Source organism: Chelon labrosus (genome assembly GCF_963514085.1).
Source record: "Chelon labrosus genome assembly, chromosome: 22".
NCBI lineage: Eukaryota > Metazoa > Chordata > Actinopteri > Mugiliformes > Mugilidae > Chelon > Chelon labrosus.
The window spans coordinates 21,423,840-21,441,305 of NC_140355.1; the positions used below are offsets into that span (position 1 = coordinate 21,423,840).

Below are 17,466 nucleotides of genomic sequence, written 5' to 3' on the forward strand. Positions count from 1 at the left end.
ATTCATCCACTTGCTTTTGTGTGTTTATGCTGTGCTGTGTTTATAGGATGAGTGGAAATGTAAAAATCACCCAGGAAAATGTTAACTAAATGCAAATATATAATGTTCAATGATGTTAAAACACACAACAATTCAGTGAACTCGATGACCCACATTTCTGTGTCTCCGGTGCATCTACTGGTCTTGTTCCAGACGTCTGCTGCCATCCTGTGTTCACTGAAGGGCAGCTCACATTTTACTCTGTTACACTGATTAATACAACACTGATACATAATGTTTACATACTGTATGTACATGTGATCTCACACAAGAAGAAGAAAAACAGAGGACCTTATCAAATGCAATATGACAGGAAGACTAACTAGACTTACTAGAATAAGCGATATACTAACAGAATTGATATGGTCACCAGAAACAATTGGAGTTTTCCATGTTGGCTTGTTTATTAAACAAATAAATATATAAAGAAATAAATATAGATGTTTCAGGTTCATAAATGCAATTATAAAATAAAAATATTAATATCAGGGTGAGAATAAATGAGTACAGTAAATTAGAGTTTATTATAATGCCAATTCAGAATAAAAATGTTTAAATTCTAAACTTGGTTGATTACAACCTTAGTATTGACAATTAGAAAACAAAAATTTGAGAAAATATAAATAACATACATCATGAATAAAACAATGCAGGTGGTTATTTCACATCGTACATAATTTATGGGGACGTTTCAGAGACGTAGACTTACTCTTGTCCTTATATTATTCATTTCTACCTTCAGTCTAAATGCATTTATGTTTCTGTATTGTATATTGTTACATTCAATGGTGCATTTTTCTTTAATCCGGTTCATTTATTGGAGTGAAATGAAAATTATCACTGTTTCTGCCTTAACTAAATACCTATTGATCTTCTGATTATCTTTTTACTGACTCCCAGTATGTTTTTAATTAGATTTTAAGATATTATTAGTTATTTTTATCTCCCTGGTACATTTATGACTTCAGGCTAGTTAGTTGTGTGGATATAAGGACAGAGTGTTTTCATTTTCTACAACATAAGGACGGTTTTGAGGAATTATTAGGCAATTTAATGTGAAATAGAAGAGTAACGTACTTGGAGATTTATTAAAATTGAGTAATAGCAGAAAACAAATGATTATTTTTGTTGATATATTTAATAATCAGGTGATTTTTTTTATTATTTTTATTTTAAGGTGAAGCTGTAACAGGGAGACGCCAGCGGGCCGCGCATGCGCACCGGCTCCTCTCCTGGCTGTGACTGACCGTTAGTGACCTCAGTCTCCTCCGCAGCGATCATCAACGTGGACCGGACCGCTCGATAAAAGCCACACACACACACCGGGAGCGATGGCCGGGATTTTCGGGAAGATCTTCGTGGGCATTTACGTGGAGATAAAGCGGAGCGACGGTACGTAGCTGAAACACACAGACACGGATACAGATAGAGACACCGCCGCTCTCTCCATCTCTGCTCCGGGATGAGAGCAGCTAACGTCACCGTTAGCCTGCTAGCATGATGCTACATCATCTCTGCAGCGTTAAAAATAAAAAAAAAAGACGAGTTAGAGACTCAAGAATACATGTTAAATGGTGGTAAATGGTGTTTTCTGACACGCTGCTGTCGTCTTGTCAGTCATGGAGACACACGCCGGGGTGATGGCCGGGGCTGCCGGCAGGAAGGAGGCAAGGAGGGAAGGGAGGCGGGCGGGTCCGGCTACCTGCACCCCGGCTTCGAAGCAATGACACCTGCCTTCCTCCCTCTCCATCCTCCCCTCCTCTGCATCATAACTGAAACATCCCTCCGGTAAAGGAAGGATGGGTGGGGAGAGAGGAGGGGGGTTGGGGGGGCTGCACTGCATCATCCAGCAGCCTGATGGGTGTCTGCTCCGGCCCGGGCCTCCCCCCCTCTCACTGCAGCCCGTCTCAGAGACACTCATAACGGCCTCTTCTTAAAGCTGCTCCTGTGGATTCATCACCAAGAATCCAGTTAACAGTCAGTAAAGGCAGCTCTTTAGGTTGAGCTGCACCCCCTGTGAAAGCCATGGAAGTCCTCCTCCTCATCATCACCTCCTCTTCATCAGCCACACCCATCAGCTCCTCATCGTCCCTTACTTAGGTGTTTTAATTCACTGGAACGCCTCACAGCCCAGCCCGTGTTGAAGTTAGCGTCCAGCTGCATGTACGGTACGTCCTGCATGTACCTAACGTCTGTGTGTGTGTGCACCCTCCCTGCAGGACGGATACACCAGGCCATGGTCACGTCGCTGCACGAGGACAACGAGAGCGTGACGGTGGAGTGGATCGAGAGCGGGGACACCAAAGGGAAAGAGGTCAGAGCTGCACTGATAACCCCCAAGACACACACATTTATTTGTTTATTTTTATTCCTCATTAAAGACAAACAACAACGGGAAACTGGGGACGTCCAGATCAAGTTTTTTTTTGTCCCCAAATCCAGTCCCGATCATTTAATATTGAATATTCTTGTCTTCTCCTAGAGTTGGTCTCCTGTGTCTTCCTAAAGTCTGTCCTTGTCTTCCTTGTCTTCTCCTAGAGTTGGTCTCCTGTGTCTTCCTAAAGTCTTTCCTTGTCTTCGTTGTCTTCTCCTAGAGTTGGTCTCCTGTAGCTTCCTAAAGTCTGTCCTTGTCTTCCTTGTCTTCTCCTAGAGTTGGTCTCCTGTAGCTTCCTAAAGTCTGTCCTTGTCTTCGTTGTCTTCTCCTAGAGTTGGTCTCCTGTAGCTTCCTAAAGTCTGTCCTTGTCTTCCTTGTCTTCTCCTAGAGTTGGTCTCCTGTGTCTTCCTAAAGTCTGTCCTTGTCTTCCTTGTCTTCTCCTAGAGTTGGTCTCCTGTGTCTTCCTAAAGTCTGTCCTTGTCTTCCTTGTCTTCTCCTAGAGTTGGTCTCCTGTAGCTTCCTAAAGTCTGTCCTTGTCTTCCTTGTCTTCTCCTAGAGTTGGTCTCCTGTAGCTTCCTAAAGTCTGTCCTTGTCTTCGTTGTCTTCTCCTAGAGTTGGTCTCCTGTAGCTTCCTAAAGTCTGTCCTTGTCTTCCTCGTCTTCTCCTAGAGTTGGTCTCCTGTAGCTTCCTAAAGTCTGTCCTTGTCTTCCTTGTCTTCTCCCAGAGTTGGTCTCCTGTAGCTTCCTAAAGTCTGTCCTTGTCTTCTCCTAGAGTTGGTCTCCTGTGTCTTCCTAAAGTCTGTCCTTGTCTTCCTTGTCTTCTCCTAGAGTTGGTCTCCTATGTCTTCCTAAAGTCTGTCCTTGTCTTCTCCTAGAGTTGGTCTCCTGTGTCTTCCTAAAGTCTGTCCTTGTCTTCCTTGTCTTCTCCTAGAGTTGGTCTCCTGTAGCTTCCTAAAGTCTGTCCTCGTCTTCCTTGTCTTCTCCTGGAGTTGGTCTCCTGTAGCTTCCTAAAGTCTGTCCTTGTCTTCCATGTCTTCTCCTAGAGTGGGTCTCCTGTGTCTTCCTAAAGTCTGTCCTTGTCTTCCTTGTCTTCTCCTGGAGTTGGTCTCCTGTAGCTTCCTAAAGTCTGTCCTTGTCTTCGTTGTCTTCTCCTAGAGTTGGTCTCCTGTGTCTTCCTAAAGTCTGTCCTTGTCTTCCTTGTCTTCTCCTGGAGTTGGTCTCCTGTAGCTTCCTAAAGTCTGTCCTTGTCTTCCATGTCTTCTCCTAGAGTGGGTCTCCTGTGTCTTCCTAAAGTCTGTCCTTGTCTTCCTTGTCTTCTCCTGGAGTTGGTCTCCTGTAGCTTCCTAAAGTCTGTCCTTGTCTTCCTTGTCTTCTCCTAGAGTTGGTCTCCTGTGTCTTCCTAAAGTCTGTCCTTGTCTTCCTTGTCTTCTCCTAGAGTTGGTCTCCTGTAGCTTCCTAAAGTCTGTCCTTGTCTTCCTTGTCTTCTCCTAGAGTTGGTCTCCTGTGTCTTCCTAAAGTCTGTCCTTGTCTTCCTTGTCTTCTCCTAGAGTTGGTCTCCTGTGTCTTCCTAAAGTCTGTCCTTGTCTTCCTTGTCTTCTCCTAGAGTTGGTCTCCTGTAGCTTCCTAAAGTCTGTCCTCGTCTTCCTTGTCTTCTCCTAGAGTTGGTCTCCTGTGTCTTCCTAAAGTCTGTCCTTGTCTTCCTTGTCTTCTCCTAGAGTTGGTCTCCTGTAGCTTCCTAAAGTCTGTCCTTGTCTTCCTTGTCTTCTCCTAGAGTTGGTCTCCTGTGTCTTCCTAAAGTCTGTCCTTGTCTTCCTTGTCTTCTCCTAGAGTTGGTCTCCTGTAGCTTCCTAAAGTCTGTCCTTGTCTTCCTTGTCTTCTCCTAGAGTTGGTCTCCTGTAGCTTCCTAAAGTCTGTCCTTGTCTTCCTTGTCTTCTCCTAGAGTTGGTCTCCTGTAGCTTCCTAAAGTCTGTCCTTGTCTTCCTTGTCTTCTCCTAGAGTTGGTCTCCTGTAGCTTCCTAAAGTCTGTCCTTGTCTTCCTTGTCTTCTCCTAGAGTTGGTCTCCTGTGTCTTCCTAAAGTCTTTCCTTGTCTTCCTTGTCTTCTCCTAGAGTTGGTCTCCTGTGTCTTCCTAAAGTCTGTCCTTGTCTTCCTTGTCTTCTCCTAGAGTTGGTCTCCTGTAGCTTCCTAAAGTCTGTCCTTGTCTTCCTTGTCTTCTCCTAGAGTTGGTCTCCTATGTCTTCCTAAAGTCTGTCCTTGTCTTCTCCTAGAGTTGGTCTCCTGTGTCTTCCTAAAGTCTGTCCTTGTCTTCCTTGTCTTCTCCTAGAGTTGGTCTCCTGTGTCTTCCTAAAGTCTGTCCTTGTCTTCCTTGTCTTCTCCTAGAGTTGGTCTCCTGTAGCTTCCCAAAGTCTGTCCTTATCTTCCTTGTCTTCTCCTAGAGTTGGTCTCCTGTAGCTTCCTAAAGTCTGTCCTTGTCTTCCTTGTCTTCTCCTAGAGTTGGTCTCCTGTGTCTTCCTAAAGTCTGTCCTTGTCTTCCTTGTCTTCTCCTAGAGTGGACTGGATTCAGTCCAATAAATCTTTCAGTCAAAGTTAATGTAGTGTGGAGAGGGTAGCTGGTACCTTGTGTTCTCTACTCCAGAAATGTTCTGGTCATCCAACGCTGCCATAAACTCCCTAACCCTCTCTGGAAGATGTTTCTCCTTGACGCTTTTCTCTTCTTTTAAACGTTCAGCGTTCAGGATCGGATTATTTGAATCAACAAGCTAATAAAAACCACAAGGCTTACGATTAATCATCTCAGAATGTTTAAAATATGAATATTCTGGCCTCCCCTACTTGCAGTGTGTTTCTGTTGGTGCTCACGTGTTGTCAGATTGATGAAGACGTTTCTTGACGCGTTTGTCGAGCTTTCTCAGAGGTTTCTCTGTGATGTGTTAGGACGAAGCCTCTTATGGATGTCTGTCATCTCTGGGAAACAGTTTGAGTCTTAAGACACAGTTACATTTTTCTTTATTTTAGCTGCCTCAGTGTTTCATTAAACTGTTAAAACTAAACTGTAACAAGGAGGAAGATGCCGTCTAAAGCTTCTCACATTTATATCTACAACCTGTGGGAAAGCCTGAACCGTCACTACTTTGCACAATTCAACATAAAGAATAGCAACAGACATTAAAGCTGCATCATTTAAACATTTTTAGAGAGTTAATGGGGATGAAGGCTGGCTATGCTACAGAAGGTCCTGAGATATCAAAGTGATTTTCACAGACTTAACATTGTCAACCACTTTTAAAGGGGAAGTACACCTGGGTGAAATAAGCTAATTTTATCCAAAATATTCATCATGTAAATCAGCTGATGGTATTACCTTAGAGCACAGGTGTCAAACATACGGCCCGGGGGCCAAAAGCGGCCCGCCAGAGGTTCCAATCTGGCCCACAGCATGAATTTGCCAAGTGCAAAAATAACATGGAAGACTGTAATTTTTCAAAAAAATAACTGCTATCCCTCATTTGTCCACTGTTTTAGAAAGAGAAGTGGACACAACACAATACTGAGACCCAGGACTAAACCGCAGACAAATTACACTTATTGTTCTTAAGATATTTCACTTTTTTTTAAAGGATATTTCAGTAAATGTAAACATTCTCTCAATTTACATGTTCTTTTTTGCACTAAAACAAATGGAAAAAGTCTGGAGTTGCCGTTACTAATAGGTTATTATTCTGTTGTGTCACTGGTCCGGCCCGCTCGAGATCAGATTGGGCTGTATGTGGCCCCCAAGCGGCCCCCAAGCTAAAACGAGTTTGGCACCCCTGTCTTAGAGAGATGGTGGCAGCAGGTTTATCTTACGCAAAGTTTTTATTTTTAATGCCATGAATCAATCCACATGCTACAGAGAAAAACCTGCCTCCATGAACAGAATCTGTTTATTAAATCTAATCTTGATGAGTTTAAATACTCAGAGTCACTGTTGATGTCTGTCTGTTGAGATTAAATGAGTGAATAAAGGTTGTACCGACATCATCTCCGTCTTTGTTTCTGCCTCAGATCGACCTGGAGAGCATCTTTGCTCTGAATCCAGACGTGGCCCCCGATGAAGAGATACCACAGAGTCCCGAGGCTCCTCTTCCTCCCTCCAGCGTCGCCAAAACCAGCAAAGTCCCCAAGGTCGCTCATAATTTAAAAAGAATATTCTGTGTTTGTTGAACTTTAGATCCATTTCTAAGTCACTTCACTTATATCTGGACTTTTTATTTTGAGAGGGAGAAGACTTGATCTACAGCCTGACACTGGCAAATTAATTTAGAAGTGTAAACTTTTAATCAGAATCAAGAATTATGGGTTTAGGTATGAAACTGTTTTCATTGTTAATTAATCTGCAGATTATATTCTGTCCAAATAACAGTTTATAATGACAAGAAACAGAGGAAAATAACAAATCTATGCTTTTCAGGACATGTTATTTGTGTTTTTTGCTTGAAAAATACCTAAAAATGATTAATCATCTCCTAATTTATTAATCTATCAATCGTTTAGGGTTTTAATTCCTGTGTTTACAACTTTTCTTGCAACCTAAAGCTGCTCTGTCAGCTTAAATTCACACATTTGTTGTGAATGTGTTTCAGACTCGACGGATTACAGCGATACCCAAACCTGAGAATGCTCCACGGGAGAATAGAGGTACGTTTGAGTTAAACCTTCTGAATCTCAGGTAACTCCTTTCCTTCACAATAAAATCTTTTTAAAGTGTCTCGTATTGACAGATTATTTAGTGGCATGTTGTGAATGTACAAAAGTTCTGACAGGACGTTGATGGTCATTACTTCAGCTGCTTTGATCAGCGTTTTTGCAGCTTGATTGAAAGTGATTAAGGATAAGAAAAAATCAGTTCAGCTGATTTTAATGACTGTGTGCCCCCTCAGCTGCAGCAGTGGGAACCACCCGGGCCCGTCCCAGCCAGCACAGCCAAGCCTCAGAGCCCCCTCCGCCCGCCATCGCTCCTCAGTCGACCCTGAACCAGACGCTGCTGCAGCAGCAGAACGGTAACGCTCTTACTCACAACTTCTTCTTTCTGTTTTTAGCTGCTGCCGTTGTTTTCTGGCGAAACTCTGACGTCACGCTGCCAACACAGCTGTGTGCGTTTGAAAGGCTCTTTCAGCGCCTCTGGCTTCATACTACGGCGCTTGTCTTAGTGTTTCTTCTGCGGCTGCTTTAATTTGCATAAATGTGGAAATGAATTGGACTCTTCTTACCATAACACTGCAGGATAAATCAGGACTGAGGTCAATGATTCTAATCAGAAGCACAGAATTGATTTTAATAAGTTCACTCTTTTCCCAAAACTAAATGTTATATTTTTATGGAGATCAGTACATGAGCTTAACGTCTTTACTGATGCAGAGCAGACTCCAGTCGTACCTTTAAATCCTTTCGTTGTTGTTTATTTACATGTTTATGCTCCTTTCCTCTTGCAGCCCGGAAGAAATCCAACTGTGTGAAGGAGGTGGAGAAGCTGCAGGAGAAACGAGAGAAGAGACGTCTGCAGCAGCAGGAGCTCCGAGAGAAGAGGGCACAGGTGAGGACACAAACACACTTTATGTTATATTATATTACATTTAATTATTCAAGTTTCTGATAATAGAGAATTAAGATGTTTTGTTTTTCTTTCCGTTTGTTCAGGAGGTGGACGTTAATTTACCAAACTATGAGATCATGTGTATGATCAGAGACTTCAGAGCCAGTCTGGACTACAGGCCTTTAGCCACCAACGACCTGGTGAGTCTGAGAGATTAAAGGAGGGGAGACAAAGGGAAAGAAGGAGGTGAAGAGAGGGGAGAAGGAGACGAGAGAGGTCCATGTAGAAAGAGGAGTACGGAAAGAAGAAAGTGAGGGAAGTCCAGAGGGAGAGGAGGGAAGAGAAGATAAGAGGAGAAAGGAAGGAGGTAGAGTGAAGGAGGAAAAGAGGAGGAATGAAGGTGATAAGGGGGGAAATGAGGAGTTGGAAAAGAGGAAAAGAGGATGAGGAAAGGAAGAGGAGAAAAGCAGGCGATAGAGAAGAGAGGAGGATGTAAAGGTCGAGGAGGAGAGGACGGGAAGAGATAAAGAAAGGGACGGGGCAGAAAAAAGAGGAGAAGAGGAGGTGAAGAAGAGAAGATGGTAGATGAGGAGGAAAGAGGATGAACTAATGAGGCAGAGAAGAAGAGAAAGAGTAAGGAATGAACAGGAGAAAAAGAGGAGGTAAAGAAGCAAAGACGACGGAAGAGGAGGAAGACTGGAGGAGGTAAAGAAAGGATTTTGTCTTTTGACTTCCTGTCTAAACCACAGCTGATGTGACCAGGAAGTAAAAGAACTCACATTAATCTGAACTCTTGTTTCAGATCGAGGAGCACAGGATCTGTGTGTGCGTTCGCGCTCGGCCTCTCAACAAGAAAGGTGAGAGCTTGTTGTTTGTTTGACGCACGTTTGTTTGAGACAAACGGAAAAAAACACAACTAAAAATGTCTTTGTGTCTTCAGAGATCTCAACCAAGGACCTGGACGTGATCACCATCCCCAGTAAGGACGTGGTGATGGTCCACGAGCCCAAGCAGAAGGTCGACCTGACGCGCTACCTGGAGAACCAGACCTTCCGCTTCGACTACGCTTTCGACGAGAACTCCACCAACGAGATGGTTTACAGGTACGACGCTCATCGGCCCATGTACAATCAGTTTAAAAAGCAAACAAGCAGCTCAACTTATTGTTCAACAAGGTACCGACACTCAAACCATCTCAACTCCCGAATTTTGCGCTGCGTCTGAGCTGATTTCATCCACATTTGTCCGACACAGCATGTGCAATTTTTTCTGACGGTCAAAATAAGACCCCATTTTGATGAAAAAGGAGTACCACAAGGATCTGTGTTGGCTTCTTTACTTTTTACACTCAAAACAGATCCTTGATGTGTGCTTCTATGCAGACGACGCTGTCTTTTATGCAAGATTGCGGGCTCTGTGTACTTTTTAGTATTTGTAGTCTGGTTTTGGACTCTAAAATAAAAACATAAATCAGTTTAAAAAGTAAAACAATGCTACAAAAGCAGCTCAACTTACTTTTAAGCAAGGTACCGACCCCCAAACCACATCACCTCATGAATGTTGAGTGTCCTAGATGATTTCATCCACATTTGTACGACACAACATGAGTGATTTTTACTGATGGTCAAAATAAGCCCCTATTTTGATGAAAAAGGAGTACCACAAGGATCTGTGTTGGCTCCTTTACTGTTTACACCCAAAGCAGATCCTTAACGTGTGCTTCTATGCAGACGACGCTGTCTTTTATGCAAGATTGCGGGCTCCGTGTACTTTTTAGTATTTGTAGTCTGGTTTTTGGACTCTAAAATAAGAAAACATAAATCAGTTTAAAAAGTGAAACAGTGCTACAAATGCAGCTCAACTTACTGTTCAACAAGGTACCGACCCACAAACCACATCACTTCCTGAATGTTGAGTGATTTTTACTAATGTTCAAAATAAGCCCCCATTTTGATGAAAAAGGAGTACCACAAGGTTCTGTGTTGGCTCCTTTACTGTTTACACTCAAAACAGACTCCTGATGTCTGTTTCAATGCAGACGACGCTGTCTTTTATGCCACAGTAGTTTGGTTTTGGACTCTAAAATAAAATAAAAATCAAATAACAGCTGTTTTTCCAGATTTTGTTTCTGGTTTTAAAAGCTAACTTGAACACACCCACTTCAAACTGAAATCCCGCCGCCGACTAACGCTCCTCTGCTGCAGGTTCACCGCTCAGCCGCTCGTCGAGACCATTTTCGAGAGAGGTATGGCGACCTGCTTCGCGTACGGACAAACAGGAAGTGGAAAAACACACGTGAGTGCTCTGACTTCAGCTTGACGACATTTTCTTCTCGGTGCACTTGTGAGTTCATGACTTGTTTCTTTGCCCTGTAGACGATGGGAGGCGACTTTTCGGGAAAGAACCAGGACTGCTCTAAGGGGATCTATGCACTGTCTGGTTAGATTTATCCTTTACTGCCATCATCCACGCTGCTGGATGCTATAGTTTTAAGTCTGACTGTTCTTTTTTTTTTGTCTTCCTGCAGCCAGAGACGTTTTCCTTATGCTAAAGAAACCAAACTATAAGAAGCTGGATCTGCAAGTTTTTGCCACATTTTTTGAGATTTACAGCGGGAAGGTAAGTGTCTTAAAACAAAATAAACTTCATTATTTATGATTTACAAGTAAGGTAATACATTTATACGTACGTATTTCACTTTGTTTACCATTGATGAGTTTGTTTGTTTTTTCTACTTTTCTAAAAAAGTAGAAATAAAGATGTGCAGGGATGTCCCGATCCAGACATTTATAAAGTTTTTAGATTGGGCTTCAGGAAAGTCAGCCAAGAAGAAGACGAAGAAAGAGTGAAGAAGAAGAAAGTGAGAAGATAGAAGAAGAAAATAAGAAGATGACAAAAGAGAGCAGGAGGAAGAAAAGAAGAAATACAGAAGAAGAAAAAGGGAAGAAGAAGAAGGAAGAAAGACAGAAAAGGGAAGATGGAAGAAGACGACTTCTTCTTCTGTGCAACTGACAGTTGGTTAGTGTCAAAGCTGCCAAGAGAAGAAAAGAAGAAGAACCAAAATCCTGTGACTAAACATGTCTGCTGTGTAAACTGAAGTAAGCCAGACAGCAGTAATTAGTTGAATGAGGAAGTTTGGTGGTAGTAGTTGATCGTCATTTAAAACTACCAACAATAAAATCACTAAACAGAATCCATGGAGTCCACTCAGTCAAAGGCTGCAACCAAACAACAACAACAAACACTGAACGTTTAAAAGAAGAGAAAAGTTTCCTGGAGACAGCGTCAAGGAGAAACATCTTATCAAGACTTGGATCGGCCGATACTCAGTATTAAAAGATCGATGTCTTGATCGGGACATCCCTATTGATGCGAGTTGCATAAACTTGAGTTTGCATTTCAAAGGTGTTTGACCTGCTGAACCGCAAAGCTAAGCTACGAGTCCTGGAGGACGGGAAGCAGCAGGTGCAGGTGGTGGGGCTGCACGAGAGGGAGGTCAAATGCACGGAGGACGTCCTCAAACTCATCGAAGTGGGAAACAGCTGCAGGTAAACACGGCGGCGTTCAAATCACACGGCGACAAAGAGGAGAAGAAGTGACTCTGATTTACTGATTCATGTCTCCTCATCCAGGACGTCCGGTCAGACGTCGGCGAACGCTCACTCCTCTCGGAGCCACGCCGTGTTCCAGATCATCCTGCGCCGGCGGGGGAAGATGCACGGGAAGTTTTCCCTCATCGACCTGGCGGGGAACGAGAGGGGGGCGGACACGTCCAGCGCCGACCGGCAGACTCGTCTCGAAGGAGCCGAGATCAACAAGAGCCTCCTGGCGCTCAAGGTCTTCGGACGTCCTCGGCTTCAGCGTCTCTTCTTGACGGTTAAACCCGATCGCTCATCGTTATCTGTCGTCTGTGGTTTTTCTGCAGGAGTGCATCCGAGCCCTGGGCAGAAACAAACCCCACACTCCGTTCAGAGCGAGCAAGCTGACCCAAGTGTTGAGGGACTCGTTCATAGGAGAGAACTCCAGAACGTGCATGGTGAGAAAACAGCCACAACATTAAAACCACCGATCCGTGAGGTGAACTACACCGACATGCCACCACCTGAACATTGTTGAAGACCAAACACTCTATTCATCCTGGTTCCTCCTCCTCCTCTTTTTCCATTTCCTTCTTCTCCTCTTCCCCATCACCTCCTCATCCTCTACCCCTCCTCTTCTTACTCTTCTTCCACTTCCTCCTCCTCCTTCTCTTCTTCTTCCACCTTCTCATTTTCTTCCTCTTCTTCTTCCTACACTTCGTCTTCCTCCTCCTCCGCGTCCTTAGTCCATGACCCTGTCTCTGGTTCTCCTCCTTTCTTGGACCACTGCAGACCAGGATCAAGACCTGGAGATGCTCTGATCCAGTCGTCTAGACGTCACAATTTGGTCCCTTTTTTTAGTCAAAGTCTCTCAAATTCTTCCACTTGAACATTTTTCCTTCTTCTAACGTCAATAATGAGGAGAAAATGTTCAATTTGATGCCTGCTACGTCTCCACCCAGTGACAGGAGCCATGAGAACCAGATAACGAGAGCTATTCACTTCACTTGGTTATAATGTTATGGCTGATAGGTGTACGTTAACGTTTAACGTGTGTGGGTGAAGTCTCAAGCTGATGTTTCCCTCCACAGATTGCGACCATCTCTCCTGGGATGGCGTCTTGTGAAAACACCCTGAACACGCTGAGATACGCCAACAGGTAGAACATAGGTTACATGTCAAGTCACGTGACCCCATGACCCCGTGACCCCTAGAGACACAATACAGCTCCAAACTGTTTGGTTTCTATCTTGAATCTTATAACTTGTAAACATGTGTGCCTCTGCCTTTATTTCTATCTGACTGCTCCTCATAATCCTCTCTCCTCCTCAGAGTTAAGGAGTTCGGGATCAGTCCGTCAGACATTCCCTTCTCCCAGAGCGGAGGCGGAGGAGGTCGCTCCGAGCTCTCCCCGACTTACGAGTACGAAGCGTCACCCACATGCGGCATTTGACACCCGACACGTGTAGCCAGGCAGACGCTGTACGCACAACAGGGTAGCGTCTACTACGACAGCCAGCACTTCAGATTCCGCTTGCTTTCCACAGCGTTACTTCTGCACCAAGTGCTTCTCAAACCATTCAACCTGATTCTAAATCTATCCGAGACTATTTCAGGTTTAAAACTGGATTCAACCGTTTACAGTGTCTGCCTGGTAACAACCCCATTTTGTTGCTTCCTGTCCACAAATCACTCAGAATAACAACAACACTGCTAATACTCTAGATTTGATCTTTTTCGTCAACAAATCTCATGAAATGACCAACATGAACAGATCGTATCTTATTCTTCTGTTGCCACGTTGCTCCATTGTTGCCTAAAACAATCAATAACCCACATTCATTGAACTACATACAGCACAATTTGATTTCAGGCGACCTGGACCAGTAACATAATAGAATAATAACCTATAAATAACGATAACTCTGTTCTTTTCATGGGATTCGTTGACAAAAATCCTGAATACATGTTTCAGTTTATCATAGTAAGGCTCTGTACAGTATCATCTATCATAACACATCTCATTTTTTTGTAGTTTTGTGTTAATTTTTTGTTCCATCTTGAGTTTCCTCCATCAGTCATTCGTTGCCCTGCTTTTATTTCTTCCAGGTTTGAGTTCCTAAAACCTGCATGACGCTCGTCTTCATCATCAGCTCCATGTTTGTTTCTTAAATCTTGCACGTTATTCATCGTTGCATGCACATACTGTAAGCCTCAACCTCAGGAGTAGCTGCCGTCGTGGCGTTGTGTTGGTTTATGGTGCCGTGTGTGTGTTGTCAGGGTGAAGGAGCTCAACGTGGACCCTGCAGCGTTGATGGAGAGCCACCAGGGAGGACACGTCACCCAGCTGGAGGTGCTGGAGGCTCAGTGGGGAGTCGGCAGCTCTCCACAGAGAGACGATCTGAAGCTGCTGTGTGAGCAGAACGTAAGGCCAACACAGATTCTCTCTATTTAAAGAGACACTATGCAACCTTTACTGAGAAACAGCGGCCTCTGTGGCCACAGGTGGTAATTACAGGTCACTGAAAATATGAATATGAATCTGGCTCCTACCACTAAATTCACAAAACAATTTTTTTATGTTCTGCTTGTTTCACTCGGGAACATTTGATGTTATGTTGCTGGACAATGCTTTATATGCGAATGGGACTCTACTCTGTTAGGTTCACACGTCAGTCAGTTACACACTCTTGGTGTAAAGCGTCATCAGGGAGTTTCAGTTCATTACCAGAGCGTTTGTTTTTGTTTGTTGTTTCAGGAGGAAGAAGTTTCCCCACAGCTCTTCACCTTCCATGAAGCCGTCTCTCAGCTGGTGGAGATGGAGGAGCAGGTTCTGGAGGATCACAGGGCCGTGTTCCAGGTACAGCTAGTGAAAGAGTGGAAGAATATGAAGGATAACTTCTTTACAAAGTTGTTTACCTGATTACTAGGAAGTGAACTTAGCTTTAGCTTATGCTAATTAGCAGCCAGCTGTCTGTGATATACTGAATAATCAAAAGTACTTAATCAAAAGTAAGTTTTTTTTCATTCAACGGCAACACAATCACTAAACTTGGCTTTAGATAACTAGCCACTGCTAGCACAAGAGCTAACTTGATACTTGACAAACTAAATAAATGCTCCTTCATTAAAGGAAAACAGTTACTTAATATAACCACATCTGTAGCTGCTGTAGCTTTTTACCTTTTCATTTTTAAAGATGTTGAACCACAGATTGATCTCTACAGGAGTCCATCCGTTGGCTGGAAGACGAGAAGGTTCTTCTGGAAATGACGGAGGAGGTGGACTACGATGTCGAATCATATGCAACTCAACTAGAACAAATCCTGGACCAGAAGATCGACATTCTCACCGAGCTGAGAGGTAAAAGATCTTTTCATCCCGTCACAAAATGTTGAAGATATGTTCCTCTTAATAGGAATCAGCTTCTAATGCACGACCCTGGTCTCTATGGACAGGGAAGACTTCAGACAATAGATTCCTCCCAGTGTCGGTGACAACCAACGTAGCAACCAAAGCGTTTTTTACCTCTTGAAAGGGAATCTGGCAACGAAATACTACCGATTCCCACTACAGGAAGCAATGTGCACACAAACATCAACAAATTCCACCATTGTGCACCTTATAAAATCCAGAAAAATATTAATATTTCCTCCATATGACTATTGCGCATGCATGCAACTCCCCAGGGTGACGAGTCTCCTAGGCATGTTAGGGCTTTTGAACATGAGTAACTTACAGCCTTGTAAGAGATTAAAGAAGACACAAAAATCATCACGTTGTCTGCATGTTTGTCACTTTAACAGATATTTATTCTGTCCTCTTTCAGATAAAGTCAAGTCTTTCCGCTGTACTCTCCAGGAAGAGGAGCAAGCTAGCCAACAAATAACCCAGAAGAGGCCACGAGTGCTATAGACGCATAAAAAAAAAATACTTCACTGTAACATCGACTTGTCCTCAGAGAGGTGACGTCCTGTCACGAGGAGGTCGCTGCTGATTGAACTCAGCTGTTGTTTGATGACTTAACTGTGGGTTTCCCCCTCGACGTCTCTGCTGTACAGGCTGCTTCCCATCATCCATCAGTAAAACCAAAGAGCGGACCGCCGTCGCTCTTCCACCCCCCTGTGAAGTGTATCTATGAGGTTTCTGTTTGTGTGCCATGTCACAAGTGCTTCATTAAAAAAAAATAAAAAAAGAAGAAAGAACATTTTTATAGAATCAATCAAAGCTTGTCCTCACTTTGGCCAATTTTATAAACAGCTGTTGCCATTTTGGTGCAAAATTTTTTTCCTCCCGTCGTTTCAGCTCCGGGTTCGGACAGGGCGCATCGAGCTTGTGTGTAAAATGAGCCACTGTGTGTTTGTGTTGATACTGTATGTAATACCGGTTTGACTGAGACGAAGCCTGAAATTCACCTCGTGTGACATTAAATTGAGCTAAAAGTTGCACTAGAATCAAGAGTGCTCCAGAAAAATGTTTGCAGATTTTTTCATTTGCCAAAATAAATAAAGGCTACTTCTGTTTGCTGTTTGTGTTTTTAATTTTAACACTAGTAGGATAAAAAGAGCTAGTAATCACTTTTCTTTTATAAATTTTGAAGACACATTCTGATAAGGTCAAAGTTTGGCTATGACAAGCTAATGTGATTGTCTTCTAGAAAACAACACACGAAGGGCGAACTCTTGTGGTATTCACAACTTTGTAAGTGAAATTGTGCAGAAAATTTGAGGCATGCAGCTAGTTTTCGTGTCTCAAATCAATAAAGATGTAAACATTATAATCAACCAGTGAAAAAACAACAAATTACAGCTGCACCCAGGCTAGCTGTTTAAGTTTTTATGCTAAGCTAAGCACCTTCTGTCCACACCTCCATTTGTGAGTTTTAGCTTTTTAAATTGAGCTGATTATGTTGCATTTGGACAGGAACAAGCTAGCCTAAGTCTTTATGCTAAGCTAGTCGTAACCAAATTGTTTTTATGCAAACCTTTTGTTTGTATTCAACTGACTGACGCGTCAGTTTGTCAGTTTCAACATTTTAAATGGGTAGATTCTAAACAACAAATAAGTTTTAATGGTAGGTTACATGCTAGGTTGTTTCTTGGACCTGTTGCCAGGCACCAAGACTTGCTGCTTTGAGCCTTTATGCTAAGCTAAGCAAACAAAACTACTTTATTTTGTACAAAATTAACTTACAAGACGTGTCATTTTGTGAGCTGTAGCGTGTTGAATAGGTGGATTCGGTTGCCTTTGGACAGAGACAAGCTAGCTGTTTATGCTAGCTCTGTATGCTATGCTAATGGTAACCAAACTGATGTTTTCAATCCATGTAATAATTGTTGAGATATTTCAGGTATGGTAAATAAAAATAAAAAAAACAAACACAATCCGAGGGACCATCTAAATGTATTTATTCCACAGTACAGACAATGTTGAGAGCGCCTGAACTGATAAACTAGGAGACATCAGTATCTACTGAACATGTGAGTCGAAACCAGTCAGAAAACTAACAGCGACCCTGATACTGTTATGATCAGTGTCCTCCCTCGAAACCAAAGTGATCACCTGTATACAGCAGCTAAGACAAGAAATACTGTTTTATTTCACTCTTTGTTACAGCAGTTTATGAACATTTAATGACACTAATGTAGCTGTAAGCAGATATAAGGACGTTTATTGTGCATCTATTAATAAAAGTATCAACTAAAACGAGAAAATTTTGAAGTTAAACCAAGTATAATGACCAAGTTTACAGACGTAGGAGCAGTTACAAGTAAATAAATGTACTTATAATTGCCTACAACTACATTTTAGTGTGTTTATACACTGCTTGAATAGAGGAGGTTAAAATAAAGTCTTACTAAATATCTCAGTCTAATCTCAGTCACTGCATATATTCAAAATATAT

At 42.8% G+C, this 17,466-nt stretch overlaps 1 protein-coding gene across 2 annotated transcripts; it reads left to right on the forward strand.

Annotated features, from left to right (window-relative positions):
- Positions 1-1,370: 1,370 nt before the first annotated feature.
- Positions 1,371-15,796, forward strand: LOC311508012 (kinesin-like protein KIF2A; the record flags this gene model as incomplete). 2 transcript variants are annotated; one of them, XM_084572621.1, is made up of 21 exons in its annotated part: positions 1,371-1,431; positions 2,259-2,353; positions 6,456-6,603; positions 7,050-7,088; positions 7,337-7,450; positions 7,883-7,983; positions 8,088-8,183; positions 8,786-8,840; positions 8,924-9,086; positions 10,188-10,278; positions 10,359-10,422; positions 10,511-10,602; positions 11,389-11,531; positions 11,616-11,820; positions 11,909-12,019; positions 12,653-12,720; positions 12,894-12,992; positions 13,842-13,986; positions 14,320-14,421; positions 14,789-14,924; positions 15,391-15,796. In XM_084572621.1, 21 exons carry the CDS (start codon positions 1,371-1,373, stop codon positions 15,474-15,476), a joined length of 2,214 nt encoding a protein of 737 aa, XP_084428747.1. In that variant the 3' UTR covers positions 15,477-15,796. The 2 variants fall into 2 exon arrangements, with proteins under 2 accessions (XP_084428747.1, XP_084428746.1); XM_084572620.1 differs by having other exon boundaries at positions 6,456-6,575; positions 7,034-7,088; positions 7,331-7,450.
- Between the last annotated feature and the right edge of the window lie 1,670 nt (positions 15,797-17,466).